General features: G+C 37.8%; 1 protein-coding gene across 2 annotated transcripts in view; it reads left to right on the plus strand.

Annotated features, from left to right (window-relative positions):
• VCAN (versican) overlaps positions 1-15914 on the plus strand; it is a 114956-nt gene that overhangs the window by 72817 nt on the left and 26225 nt on the right. For both annotated transcript variants that reach the window (XM_009641147.2, XM_035896633.1), the window contains exons 8-9: positions 6345-11849; positions 13955-14068. In XM_009641147.2, coding sequence (XP_009639442.1) covers positions 6345-11849; positions 13955-14068 — 5619 coding nt within the window. The remainder of the gene's footprint in view (positions 1-6344; positions 11850-13954; positions 14069-15914) is intronic.

Consider the following 15914-nt stretch of genomic DNA (forward strand, 5'->3'; position numbering starts at 1 on the left):
AAAGAACAATTAAAAAAAAATCCCTTTTCTAAGAAACAAAATGGCCCAAAAGATGTTATCAAGATGTTTTATTTCTGTAAAATGGAAGCTTTCTGTGCCAATTTAAATGTAATATTTTAAAGCAGAAAAAAACCCTAAATACTAAGGTTTTGAAACAAAAAACTTAGATTTTTAATTTTTTTTTTGGGGGGGGGGGCATCTTCTCAGATCACTTCTTTACTTCTTCAGTATGCTTTTAAAACAAAATATATTCAATGAGAGTGACACATTCCTGTGGACTTGGTTGAGTTTTGTTTCGCTGGAAGAGTTTCAGCAAGCTGTAGTCATAAAACTGCTTGAATCCACCAATCTGATCACTGGTATTGCTGAGGTTCAGGGGAGTCAATATGTGACATAAAGCTGTTTAAGTCTTTCCTCAAGCTAGATCCTCTCTCAAGCCCAGATACGAGGCTTTACTGGACTTTCATAGGGTTTCAATAAACCATTTTGAACCACTTCCACTTTGAGGAGTCCTAAATATTTTCCAGATGAAGGGGAGACACCTGTTGGCTGAATTTAAGTCGCTGACTGTAGGGTCACTCTAGGTAGGTCACTTTGCAAAACCCATCAGGAGTGTTCTACAAATGTGCAGGGCTTTTGAGATAACACACTAAAGCCATTCCTTTAGGTTATTCAGACAGTCTTAATCAAACGCAGTGTACGTGTTTACTGAATTATTCTGTGGATCGTCTGTTTGGATCTATTTTTCATAGTAGCTTCAATGTGCAGCAAATTCTATGAATGTACAAAAATGAGGAAGATAACCACTCGTGTGTCTGCCTTCCGTCCTCATTGCTGTCATGTGCTTTTCATAGAATGTTCTTACAATTTGTTCCTGCAGTGACTTTCTTAGAATAATGTTTTTGAATGAGTAAAGGTCTGATCAATAGCTGTCGTGAAGCTTGAGACATCTGACCTGAGCTGTCATTTAACAGCCTACCTAAGCTGATGGTTTGTTTTTCCATGATGAGCTGAACTATTGTGCTAATTGCTAAGTATTAGGTATTTGTCTTGTACCCTGGTCCTAGTCCCAGAAACCTCTGACCTTGCTCTCAGAGGATCCGGTCAGTTGGAGGTGATGTTTAAGGCTGTTGCCAGGGAGTGCAAGTTTGCCATCAAGTGTGTGGTGGGAATCTTCTGCAAGTGGTGATGACTGTGGTGCTGTGCAGACCAACTGTAGTAAAGAGGAGGAGGCATATAAAAATAAATATAGAGTGCATATCTGTGGGGAAGAAACAAGGTGACAACATAGAAAACAGAGTAGTTACCAAGTGTGCACAGGGGGAAAAACCCCCAGATTTTCTCAATTTTTATCTTAAAATTAAATTGTTTATTGTTTTTCTCTCTTAGTCAAGCGGGTTTTTTTGTTGTTGCAAGTTACTGCATTACCTTTTTCACAGTCACTGAATGTTACATTTGCAGAAATTTGATACAAAGCCACATATATACAATATTTTAATGACATTTTAGCCATACTATGGTTTAAATTCACCCTGATATCATTCTGTTGAAGCCAACCCCAAAATTTTCTGGTTTGGTTTTTCATGCTAACCTGTCTCGTGGTTCTTGGTGGTGAATGTTATGGAGTTTGTGATAGTGTCACATTCTGCGATGAAACACATGCTTTCAAAACAAACAGTCCAAAACATTTTTGGTCTTTTTGAATTCTTTTTTTCTCTTCAGTTCCATTCTAATCAAAATATAGAGCCTGGTCCGAAGGCCACAGAACATTTTGTGAATCTTTCTGTGAATTTCATGGGTTTAACAGACTTCTAGTCCTTCTGTGAAAGACTGAACTCTTATTACTTCTCACAAACAACCCAGCATGTTGCTCTGAAGCAATAAATGGACAAATTGCAGGAATCTATAGGTGAAATTCTGTTATCTGGAGGATGCCAGGTTAGATGTTACCAGTCCAGTTTTGGAGGAGACTTCACAAAAGCATGCTAAATCCATAAGCCTTCTGAATGAAATATTTTGGTTTTTGACAACAGCAGAATCTGGTTTCTATTTAATTCTCTATTGATTCTTTTTCAGCTCCTTATCTGAATGTTTTTGAGAGAGAAAATGCTTTTTACTTCCTGCCCCCTCAAAAATTATATTGGAAAAGTCCTTTAGGGTTCTCTGTAGAATATTAAAAATCTTCTCAAGAAAAAATATTACTACACATGACACATTTTTTGGCTATGCAGAAGTTACTACTTTTTACCTACTTGTTTTTACTTTCTTTTTCTTGGAGTTATAGTAACAAATCACCTCTCTGAACAAGTGCTCCTTTTGGCTTGTTTGCCGTGACAGTGTGTGAACTGTAGATAAACATATTTAGGAGCCAAACTCCTTTCCTTTGAAGTCCTTATTTTGTCTTTTATTAACAGTCTCAGGTCTGTATGTTTTTACCTGCAGCTGGAACAGACATGAACGTAAATAGGGGCAACATATGTCAGCTGCACCTAGCCAGTTTAAAACCATTGCAAGTGTGCATGTGTCTGCCCTAAGGGTCTAACCAACCAGTTCAACAGACAAGACTTTTCCCTCCTGTATTCGTGTTTTATGGTAGCACTTAGGGTTTTCATCCTAGTGTCTTGCCTATTCTTAGAGGACAAGGTTATATTTTATATGAGCGATATTGTTACATAGATTATTGGCCATCTCCGGGGTTTAAGAGAATTTTCCATAGCTGCTAACCCTGAGCATTGGCAGCTTGATTGCTAACACTGAATAATCAAAGCTCTAGAAAGGAGAAGAAATTCTGGCAAAAAAAAAAAAAAAAAAAAATCAATTGGATTCTTTACTATTTTCTTAAAAGCTGGTTATTTTTTTCTTGGAAAAAAAACCCAAACCAAAAATGCTTAGTATTTAATGAAAAAGCCTCCTGAAAGTTTATTATTGGGATATCATAACTTTAGCTGACGTTCTTTTATGTGGATCTTTGTGGCGTGTGAGATCTTGAAAAAGCTAACAAAGTAAAAGTTAGGTCTGATAGAGATCTTTGCGTATGTTAAGAATTTGTATATGTCTTCTAGGTGAATTTGGAACAGATGTTGTTCATTAAATTTATTACCTACCATAAATGATTTAGCGTGAGCTAGTAATTTGAGGGACTCCCAGGTGTGCACTGCTACAAAAATAATACACTGGTCAGAACTTGTTAGTCATGGTACCCTCCTACAAATTACAGCCTATCCAGTCCCATCCAGGTTTTATCATTCTTTTTAATGTACAGTTCTCCGCAAAAGCATGCTACATGTTTTGTGCCCACCATCCCAACAGCTGTGTATGAAATAATAATTAATCCTTATGCCATAATAACCTATATACCAGGTTATTTATTCATATTCCATCTTAAGCTGTGCACACAGCACAAACCGTCTTTCTGCCCCATGCTCATTTCTATATGTAGTTCTCTGGTTCTGTATATTGGTTCAGTTATTTTATCGCAACTTTACTGAGAATCAGAAACTCTCAAAGCTCCCTAGCAGCTTTGACTTCCCATTCCCCTTTTAGTTATTTAATTCCTATGTATTTTTGCATTCACATTTTTGAAAAGGAGGTCTACAATTCTGTGTCGATTAGAGCATCTACTTTTATGAAAATATGATTCCTCAATATGACTAGCATTGCTGCTTGCTAAAATTTGTGGATTCTGAAAGTGGTGTTATTAGACATGCTTCTCCATGTCACATTGCAAATCTTGGACAAATAACTAAATTCTTGCTTTTCTGCTTGAAGAAAATTTGAAACAGAGATCTGGGAAGACTCAAAATGAAAGGCTGCAGAAGCTATGTTTTTTTCTGTGGCATTGGGCAGCCTCTGTAAACATTTCTAACCTCCTGGAGGAAGGAAGAGGGAGAAATTCTCTCTTTATGAACATGAATAAAACAACTCTGAACATGCACATGTGAGAGAGAGAGAAGGAGTTTCAATTCTGTAGTCATTCGATACAGCTGTCATAGCACAAAGTAAACATGAGGCTTCATTGAGGCAATATAGAGTAGCCAGGCAGAAATGAGGTTAAAACCAACCTTTTTTATTGCACTGGGAACACTGAACTTAGTACTGTACAAACTGAGTATTTTAGTAGAAATATACAAGCTGAAGGTGATTTATTCTCTGTAAGGCTGGCATAGATCTTAATTTTTCCCAAACTGTTTAACAGTTAGATCAAACCCTTGGATTCAGGGGCCCTTATTACGTGTTCTTTGTAAAATGGACCTGAAGGTGCCATTTACTCTTCAGCTGGAGGTTTAGCGAAATGAAGATTCAGTAACACTTCATGAGTTTAGCCGTAAACACAGCATGAGATATTAGAATGTTAATTCTCAATAGAGTTGCAATGACCTTTTCAAAACCCGTGCTGCGGTCAATTTGCACATACAAAACACCCCACGCCAAAAGAATCACAAGCCTTTCACAGTGCTCTGCATCAGCTTAATGTGATTTAATACATTATTTTCCAGAGTGATCACCTGATTACCCTATCTCTGAGGGCTCAGTAGTCATAGCGGTTAAGTGATGTTCACGTGTAGGGGAATTACTTCAAACTAATGACACACTGTGCCTGTCAGGTTCTCATTTTTTTTTTGTCTTGTAAATAGTTTTAATGAGGAAGATTTACTTCAGAATTGCTCTTTGTCATATACCGGCTATGCCAGAATACCTGCAAATATTCTTTGGGGAGCAGTCGTTGCTGGCAGTGCTGTAAGACAGGAGTCCTGTACGTGGGTTCAGATCCTCTACTGGTAGATATAGACAAAGCTCCATTGGCTACACCAGCTTATACCAGCAAACAGTAATTTTGCTCTGGACAAACAGTTGTAAGCATAGACTCAGAAGAAAGATATGTTGATGGAATAAGATTTCAGCACAAACTTTCCAGCCTCAAGTCAGTCAGTCAAGCCTGAAATTTGACTTTTTTCTGAGTCTGTTGTATCCTCTTTTTTTTTTTTTTTTTTTTTTTTTTCTTTAGCTTCAAGCTTTCCAGCCCCATAAAAAAAAAAATCAAATAAATGAATTAATAACAGTGACCGACAATTTGCATCGGATGCAAGTTGTTCTGTTGCGTTATACTCCTAGAAATCGGTTATGTTTTCTAAACTAGAGAGAGGGCAATTCTTCAGCAATTACCTCAGGACTATTACTGACGAACCTCATCACAGAACACAAGTTGCTTTTTACCCCCTTTCTCTGACATTCCTGCCCCAGGCCGCGGTGCTAGCAGCGCTATAGCTCCTAAGAACAGCACTGACGCCGCTTGCACAGGGACTGATCCTGCAGAACGGCAGCCGCACTCGGCTCCGGTGTTTTTTTTGTTTTTTTTTTTTCCTTTTTTTTTTTTTTTTTTTTTTTTCTTTCTAATGAGGGTAGCATCTATTGCCTGGAATGGAATGTTTGAAGTAAAGTTTGTGCTGAGGGGGCACACTTACAAAGTGTCTATGCAATTTGGGATCATAAATCTTAGAGGAGTTCATGAGGGCTTCTGCAGCTAAAACCTTGTCTATTTAGAACTTCCTTCCTCCTTTTTATCTGCTTGGCCACCTAGAAAAAGGTTTGAGAGGTTTGCAGTCTGTGGGAGTGTGTAAATAATTCAAATTGAGAGGTAAGGAGAAGAAAATAGCTGGACTTTACTCATGTTACTGCCTGAATGGTGATCAGTTTTTGAATCTGGGATATTTTTTATTTGCTTCATAATGCTTTATAATGCCAAGTAGCAAGAACTTTGTAAAGTGAGACTTTATTTACTGACCTAGGGTCCAAGTGTAAACAACAGAGCAGCTGATGTAGTTTTTATGGTGTTCCTAGTAATTTGAATTACTCTATACTGAGAATATATGGAGTTGCAGAGGCATATTCTATAAGTCCTATTTTATTTTAGACTTTGCCTTGCTCATTTTTTGGTAAATATTAGCTAGCATCTCAGATCCATGGAAGTACTTGCTGCAGGTTGAGACCAAGGTCTTTTGGTCTAAAAATTATTTTCATCTTGTCCATTTCTTATTTCTGCTGAATAGTGTAGAATAAGCTACCTCAGGTGCGGGTTTGGGACTAAACACGCATGGCAATCGACAGTATTACATTATTAATGTGTTCAGTATACCCAAAGGCTTCAGCTAGGAAGTCAAACACTGTGGCAGCATTTACCTTTGTGTCAATAGAAGAAAACACTGAATTTACTATGTTTCATTTTCAATTTTTTTGTTGGTTTTTTTTTGTCTCCTATGGATTTATTGTACTTCATATGTCTATGAACATAATGCGCAACCATCACTGTCACTTAGGGATTATGAAAAGCTCTCTTTTTTTTGCAGATCATCCGGTGAATGAATTTTTGGATCTGTTCAATCGCCACATGCTTCCTCATGCAATAGATGAACCCCACATTGATGCAGAATCAACTCAGACTGAACCCTGTACTTCAGACTCAGTGCAGGATTCATCTGAATATATAATATTGGATCCTTTCTTTCCAAACTTTATAGAGTTTGAAGAAGAGGAAGACTGTGAAAATACTACTGATGTTACAACTCCTCCAGCTTTGCAGTTCATCAATGGAAAGCAACAAGTTACTAGTGCGCCTAAGAGCACAAAAGCTGAAGAAGCGAGAAGTGACCAAATTGAAAGTGTTGCACATTCCAAAAATGTAACCTTTTCTCAAATTAATGAAACAAACACGTTTATAATACCTGAAACTGAAGCTTCTGGTACTATGCAACCAAGCAAAGCTGGAGAAGTAATAGGGGCGTTTGAAGTTACACAACCGACAGCAGATGTTGCAATGTTAGAACCTGTTTATAGTGGTGAGTCAGAAGTTGCCACAACAGAAAAATCAGTAGCCACTACTTCTTCACATGAACAGTCTCTGCAAAAGAATAGAGAGACCGTAACACAGCATGGAACTGAGGAGACCTCTACTAAAGATACAAAAAACTTGCTCTTGATTACTAATGAATCTTCTGGAGATGGCTCCACTGAATCTGATTTATCCAGTTCTGTCTTCTCAGAAATTGTGACAATGTCAAGAAGGGAAGATGACAAAAAAAATTCTGGTATAACTCCTGCTCCTGATACATTTACTGTGGAAAGTTCTGCTGTAACTGCTTCTCTGGATGCAGTTTTTAATACTGCTACGGTAGGCATAGGCGTGAAAGACCTTATTGCAGAAGAAGCAACCCCTGCTCCAGGAGATCATGATAAATCAACCATTAAAATTAATGCAAATGCCCCTGCAGAAAATCTGGAAACAAATAGTCATACAGCAAAGCCTGAGATGAGTGCTGCTTTTATAGTTCTAGAAGGCTCTGGAGATGTAGAAGAAGACATTGCTGTAACTTCAGCCATGACAACAGAAACAGCAGTAACAGAAACACAGTCAACGCAAGATATTTCTGTGGGCTCCAGCACAGTACTGCCAACAGAAAATTCTGTAGCCATTTCAGGAATCACCTCTGTTTTACCCAAAGGAATAGGCACTCTTTATTCTGCTCTTGATCAAAGTTCTGAAGCTACTGTTGCCACCAATTCTGTGTTTATTACGGAAAAAGTAGTTGCCAGCTCTTTTGTAACTGAAAGGAATATTGAAGGTGAAAAAGAAGTACAGACCACTGTTTATTCAAGTCAGGAAAATTCAGCTACTTCTGCAGAGGGAAATTCAGAGTTTAATGAACTTGGGAGCACTACTAGTGAAGTCAGAACTGTAAGTCAAGAGCCCACCTGGCTCAGGAAAACAGTACCAGTGACAGGTACCATAAGCGCTGAAATCAAAAAGGTCACCACTGTTCCTCTTGTGAGAGAGAAGAAGCTTTTTATAAATGAAGGCTCAGCAGAAGAACCAGTAGACTTATTTTCAGGGGGTCCCACAAGAAAAGTGGTAAGTACTGACTCCCCATTTATTGATCCAGGTTCTGGAGATGTAGATGTTATCATTGAGTCTGCTACTTTGACTTCAGTTCCATTAAGGCCTGTCACTGAAACTCAAACAGAAAAGCATGAAGGGAAAGTTTACAGCATAGATGATGTTTCACTGAAGAATGCAACAACAGAATATGAAGCACATGCAAGAACAGATGAATCAGCTATATCAGTTACAAGTACTGGGTCAGATGGCTTGACTAAGGAGACTGGAGTAGCAAGTCAGATGTCCCAGGATATGTTTAGTACAAGGAACCCAGGAGAACAAAACCAGGAAACAGAACCAACTTACACAGCTCCTTATGAATTAAAATCTAGTCCTGGTTCTAGAAAAGAGGTAATAAGTCATGTTGCACCAGGAGTTAAAACTCAAGATTTAGAAACAGGTGAGGTCACATCATCTCCAGAATCAGTAGTTAGTAACAACCCTCATGACATCATGGTGACACATGGTACTGGCAGTATAAAAGGAGTAGCTGAATCTACAGAAAGCAAAAATGCAAAAGTTAGTTCTTCAACTGTCTCATTAGGCAAGATTCTCCTGATTGAGCATGGATCTGGAGAAGAATTCAAAGGTGACAGCAGCACCACAAAAACAATGTCTAATGGACCTACTGAAGAAATACTTGGAAGTCTTTTCTCATTTATTGATCAGGGATCTGGAGAAGCAGACACATTCATTGAATCATTTGCAAAACCAGTAGTTTCACCCACTGGGAGACCAGAAACACAAGAGAAGTATGACAAAAAAATTGTCAGCACACCATCTATGGATCATGCCTTCACTGACGTACCTGATGAGCTAGTCACAAGTACTGAACATGAAGTTGTGGCAATGGGAACTGTAACTGGCATAAGAATGGAAGAGAAGACGATTGATGAATTAACAGTGAGAACTTTTACTACGACTATTCCTTCGGTGGAAGATACACATTCTGGGGAAGACCAGCCAAGGGAAGTTTCACCAAAAGTTATAGAATCTTCTGAAGAAGCAACAACAGACCCACTCTTTAAACTTACACAGGCTAACCAGGAACATCTGGGATTTTTAAATGTTCCGACTGTCAGTCCATATTCAGAAGAAAAGGAATTCGAAACAGAATCTGTTAAAAAACCACTTTTGCCATTTAATGATGATGGAATAACTGAGCCTGTGAATATTGAAAGGAAATACATAAGCTCTCCAGTTACAGATACAGAGCAAGAGGAGGAGTTGGAAAAAAATATTTTACCTACAAAAGATATCCCCAGATTATTCTTGACACCTGAAGAAGAAAAGCTAACAACCAGTGAGCTCACCAGTGATCCATTATTTTCAGGACAAGGATCAGGAGATGACCTTGCTGTTATTCCTTCTGTAGTGCCATTGGCTGTCAAAGAAATCATGAGTACTTCAAGTCCTCAAACTTCTCATTCTGCAAATATGAAACCTGAACTTTCAACTGACAAGACACAAGACTTTGAAAGAGGAAGCACAGAATCAAATGCTGAAATTAAGGAAGTTACAAGTGCTGTAAATGAGCGGCTGTCAGAAACAGAAGACCAATTCCCCAGCTCAGTAATCACAAGTTCCCCAGCTTTAGCAGAAGAGAGTTCCAAGAGCTTCAGCTCTAAAGAGATTAAAGAGATGACGCATTATTTTGTTGCAGTTGAAGAACTTGAAAATAAGGAATCTGACTATACGAGAGGAGAAAATGAAACAGATAGGACAACAGCTACTTCTGAAGTGGTTTCTCAAGAGGAAACTTCACATTTGCTGATTAAAGATGGTGTGACTCCTGTTTCTGTAATACTGAGTGGAACTCCTAATCTTGAAACAGAAGAATCGCTTGTAACATCAGCAACAAAAATGCCAGGCAGACTATTACCTGAAAGCTCTGGAGAGGGATCTGGCTGGGTTGGTGTTTTGGATTCGTCTTCTCCTGATATGTTTACTCATTTGTCAATACCCCCTGTGTCAACTGTAGAGCTAAATGCTTCATCTAGTGTTCCTGGGGAAGTTTATTCTGAGGTTATGACAACAGAGGCACCGATAGGTGGATCACACACTGTGATCACAGGACTAGCATCCCTTTTTACAGAAGAAAAAGAGATCATGGCAAATCCATCTGCTGCTCAACCTAAGACAGCTACATCAGAAGAACTAACAAGTGATACTGGGATATATGAGAAAATTATTCCCATGATTGATGATAAAAGAAGTGTTATATTGAATGTTTCTGTTTATGGTGATATTACACTAATTGAAGAACGACTTCAAATCCCATCAGAAGAAACAACTATTATAGACATGGATCACTCAAAATCAATGCCTGAAGATATAATTAGTGTGCACACAATGCCAAATCCTGTCAAACAATCAACATATGGCAGTGATGATAGCATGACAGCTGAAGGGGAGAAATATGAGTCAACACCTAAATTTTCCATAACAAAAGAGAAAACACTTGGATCTGGTGATAGTGTCTCCTTGACTACTTCTAGTCAGCCAAGTAGTGAATCAGTAACAGCTGGGCACAGACCAAAATCAGACGACAAGGATTTGGGTTCAGGGAATGCCATGAAGTTTACAACAGAAACTCTCATCACTACTGAACTCTCTGAACTGGGCATTTTCCTTCCTACAGTACCATCACTGGCAAGCCCTTATGTACCTCATGAGTCTAAACATGTTGTAACAAGCACAACAGAAGACACCTATGAGCTCAGTACTTCAGCAACCAACCAAGTAATAGCAGATCAAAGTGAAACAATCTCTGTCTCTGGGTTTTCTGGAATGGGCCAAGAAGAACTGGATGATAAGCAGCCTGTGGTTCCTTCTCGTACCCCATTTTTAACTACTGAGACTGAAAAGGCTTTTACAACTGACATGCTTGATGTAAATATTGTCACAACACAGCATACATCCCAACTGATGACGGTATCGTCTAGCAAGAATGAAGAAAAACATCCTACAGTATATACAAACACAAAATCGGCATCAGCAGAGTATGAAGAAACAGATTCAGTGAGCCTTTATTCTGTACCTGAAACTCCTAAATCCTCAGTAACTGTTCAGTTAGTTAATGGAGTATCTGAGTATCCTGAGGTAATCATTCCAAGTACATCATCATCAAAGGATTCAGATCAGCCTGATCGTTCATCAGAAGGAACCTTCAAAGAGGTTAGTTCGGATATTGCAGCAACATATAAACCACCCACTACAGAACTTCTTGACAGAACAGAATCTTCTCTGCTGGAGTTTTCTCCCAAGCCTGTTTCAGAAAGCACAACTACTGAAAGTACTCCTCACTTTAATAGAGTTGTAACAGACAGGACAGAGGAGACAGAAACCTCTGTAACTGATTTGGCTGTTGAGGAAGAAGCTACTCTTTCTGGAGATTCTCCATCAACACATGTCTTGCCTACTGCTTTTCTGAATTTTGGAGAAAGAGCAAGCACAGATGTTCCGAAAGTTAGCACAATAAAATTTGAAGCTTCCTCAGGGAGAGTAAACAACCCCCGTCAAGAAGATGACAGCAGTACCAAGAGAGAGATCCCATGGCTTTTTTCCACACCCGTTTCAGATTCACCCAGTAGTATTGAAAGGGAGATATTTAAACCTGACCAGGAAGCAGTTACAATGCTAGCTTCATCTTCACAACCTTTGGATAGAAGCACGGAAACACAATCAGCTTTGTTTGATCAAGGGGAGATCACGACTATTTCTTCTAACATTGCAACAAACAGCATTGCCCCTGGAAACAGCCCATATCAAAATGAGCAGTCAACGATAAGCTCTGAGGAGACAAATACTATTGAACTTGTAACCTCGTCATTTTCCCTTCCGGAAGTCACTAATGGATCAGATTTCCTGATTGGCACCAGTGTGGGTTCAGTTGAAGGCACAGCAGTGCAAATTCCAGGTAACTTCCAAATATGATCACTGTTGTATATATTTGTTGTGATACTTTAAGTGTATGTCTTAACTCTGATAAGAGGTATGACAATCAGCACCATGTGATATAACAACAGAACTCATGACCTTCAGGCTTTGAAATCAGCATGATTGTAACCCCTACAAAGTGAAGGAGGATGGGGGTACCAAAATTCAAGCTCAGTGACTTTTCCTGGGTGTTTGCATCATGGACCTCTGGATCAGACTTGAGGTGACCAGCCAGTTCTAAAAGACAGGAGGTAACATTGATTGTGGTAGAGATTCAGCTGTAATTATTTAATTTTTCGATTTCTAACAGATAATTTTGTCTGACAGCTCTTCTGTGTTGGCATGATGGTAGTCCTTAAACAATTGGTTTATAAGTAGGGTTGTTTTACAACATCTTGCAGTTGACTTGGAGAGCAGATCTAGTGCGCATTTTAGGATCAGAATTTTCTATAAAAAATAAATTTTCTTAATCTACAAAATAACTTTCCAGACAACAGAAAACCGAGACTTTGCATTTTCAGCCTGTCTGTAGCTTTAATTGGTTGATACAGTGTCTCATCAATTACAGATCTTTTTGTTAGATGTCATTTGCCACAGTATTTTGTTTTACATAATGGTTATTAGGCACCATTTCACCAAATACACAGATGATGCAGGTAGGGTGAGCATGAGTAGCATTGCTTCAATTTGTGTTTTATTTGGATATAGCTGAGGAAAGAACAGAACTGGCTTAATTTTATAGGGTTTTCTATTATTTTTCCTCAAATAATCCAGGTAGCTGTCAATTTGAAAAGGTTTACTGTGAAAATATCCAGTCTGCAGGCAGACCAAGAGACACTAAACACACAAAACATTGTTAGGTGCTTAACATAGCCCTACGTTTGGGACTTTCAGTGAAGCAGTCTTAAACCAAGCACGCTATTTTATGGATATGACCAAATTCTTTTCAAAACCTCCAAAACAAGATCCTGCCCAGTTAATTTTAATTCCAAATTTACGTCAGTGGGATTTCTTCTGGAGTCATTCAACGGAACCTTCTGCTTTCCAGTGACTAGACCAAGGGTAAAATAGATGTTACTTATCTTTTATTTCATAAAATCAGGTTGATTTGGAAAAATGTAACCAAAAATCTAAACTTTGCTCATCTCTCTGAATTAACTCAGGTTACTGAACTCTCTTACCCATCTTGTAAGTTTTCAAAGCCAGGGTTTTCTTCTTGTTACCCAGAAGGATTTTCTTCATGATTTTCCTCTAAGTCTGAGAAGCTAATACTTAGAAAAGGTTATCTAGTGCATACTTGTTTGTGTGAGTGATTGCTCCTAGACATTAAATCAAATGCAAATGTCTAGGTAACTAAATTCAGTTGAAATAAACAACACTAGAAGACATAAAGGTCTGCAAGGAAAAGCTATTTAAGTGGTAACTCCCATAAGAACTGAAGATTTCACAGCAGGTAAGCTTTTATCTTAATGTTTAGTTCAATTATTAATTTATTCAGAACCTTTATTTGTATTCTTGAAATGTGTTTTCTAAGACAGACAGGTGGGAAATATGCATGTGTGAAAGCATTCAAAGAAATAAGACTTTATGAGCATTGATTGATTAAATATAATACAGCAAAACAACAGCAGCCAGCCAGTATGTTCTGTGTACCCAATCATTCTACATAAACTAACCCTGTTCAAAAAAAAAGCATTTTCCATTCATTTTGCATATGTTTAACTGTTTTCAGCTATAATTAATTGTCATGTCATGCAAACTAAATCCTCAGCAGAATATCATGACTGCCAAACATAGTACAAATTGCTATGACAAAATGTAATTCTGAGAATTATTTATACTGGTTCATAATAAATGCTATGTTGTTGTTCAAGTTGAAAATAGTGATACCTGAAAACAAGTTTTATTATTTTACAAAACTATCTTATTCTCAGTAGTCTATTATGTTAATAGAGTTTCTGTAACTACAATATATCTTGCAAAACCAATGCAGAAACGAAGAAAGATTGCTTCTTCCAAAAAATCAAAAAGACACCAGTTCCTTGAAACTACGGGGCCAATTTTCTTTTTCTACTTGTTTAACAGGCCAAGATCCATGCAAAAGCAATCCATGTCTTAATGGTGGTACCTGCTATCCGCGTGGTTCATTTTACATCTGTACATGTCTGCCAGGTTTCAACGGCGAGCAGTGTGAATTAGGTAAGCTGTTGCCACCTAGATAATGATTAAGTTGAATATAAAGTTTTCATACATGAGATCTGCAGAAGCGGTGTGTTTTGAAATTGAAGAACACATAGACATTTGAAAAATTCTATAGTGAGGACTTATTTAAGAAGAAAAAATGAAGGAGGTCCACTTACTCCTTTTCTCCCCATGAAGTGCACAGATGTGTACGCAAACATAAGAGAATTGTAATTGAACTACATGACCTAGAATTCATAACATTACATTCATAAATACATCAGATAAAACCAAATAAACATTTATATTTGGAATAGTTCTTACGAGCTTTGTGTAATTATTTGAAAGGGTGGTAAAAAAAAACTAATCCCAAATGTGACTGGGAAGCTGAGCACTGAATGCCAGCTCGGTATCTTTTTAAGGAAATCGTAAGTATGATCATAATCGTATAAATCTTTGGTATAAATTAGTATTTTGGTAACTCTTCTAGCTGAGGACCTCTTCAAGCTGGCTGTGACATCTGTGTTTACCTGCCACGACTGTGAGGTTCAAGACACTCGGCAGTACAGTTCAGAAGAACCAGCTTTTCTTTCAGACCAGCAAGCCAAAGTATAATAAAAGTGGTAGTTTGGCTGTTTAGTGTAGAACTAGTTTAGGCTTTTGAAAAATTGTAAGTTTAATTCCCTGATAACCACCATGGATTTTCCTGTTACACAGTTGCCTGCCAAATTTGAAAGAAAAAAACTTCATGCAATGTTGCTAAAATGTGTTCAACCCATAATATATAGCTTGGGAGAAAAAAGCCCAACCCCACCCAAAGGTTCATATCAGTGCAGCATAATTGTCAGGATTACTGTGGTTTTATTTGTATTCTGAAAGACTTATGTGATTAAAAAAATAATTAGCCAGTGTTTTGCTCTGCTTTCCTAGTTCATGTGGGTGAGTTTGCTAGTTCCCTAGTAGGTTGTTTCTGGTAGATATCAAGTTTTAGGTGTTGCATCTTAAATCTTCCTTCCCAAGGAATATGGCATTCTCTGACTGCAAATCAGAAGTCAGAGGTAATAATTTTATCTTTTTTATTTATTTTTTTTCCAGTTTGTAAAAGAATAAACTGGCCCCTTCTTGTCCCCTAGAACTCTTAGTGGCTTATTAACAAATTGGAGTGGGACATTCCATGGCCAGTCGCCACATAGAAATATGTTCTGTGGTCCTTAAACAAGTAAACAGCATTTTTAGCCTCGATTACAGGGATGTTCTGCAGATAAGGCATAAAACGTTGACTTGAGAGCTTTCCAAATGACTGGAATAAATAAGAGCTAGAATAAAATTTGAACAGAAGTAGCTTTTTTACAATAAAAATATTTAAAAAAACCTTTCACATGATGCAGCAATTATTCCTGGGATTGCATAACTGTTTGTTGGTTTGTTGATATGTTTAACTTCTCTCTTACAATTTAATAGTCAATCACTACCAGCAGTTTGCTTTGGACTAAGATGTTTGCAAAATCTGCGTTGAAGTTTAAGCTGTGATTGTTTCAGAGGAACAGCACTCATTAGAAAACACCATATGATCTTTATAAAGAGACATACCAGCTTATAAACTGCACAAAGGCATGCAAAAAGTAATTATATTAAATGAACTAGTGCTCCAATTTAAAAGCTGAGGACAAGGTATTTTAGCAGCCAGAGAGGAGAGAAACGTTATTTGTTTACTCCAGATCCATAGGCTCAGCAGTAAACCTATGCATGACTATGAATGTTACTATCTGACTGGTCATTTAGTGAGACTGTCTTTATGATACTTTCTTCTTATGTTGATAAGATCAGACAAGGAAGAAACGAGAAGTGCAAACCAATAAGATGC

This window comes from Egretta garzetta, unplaced genomic scaffold (assembly GCF_000687185.1).
Source record: "Egretta garzetta isolate BGI_Z169 unplaced genomic scaffold, ASM68718v1 scaffold136, whole genome shotgun sequence".
NCBI classification, from domain to species: Eukaryota; Metazoa; Chordata; class Aves; order Pelecaniformes; family Ardeidae; genus Egretta; species Egretta garzetta.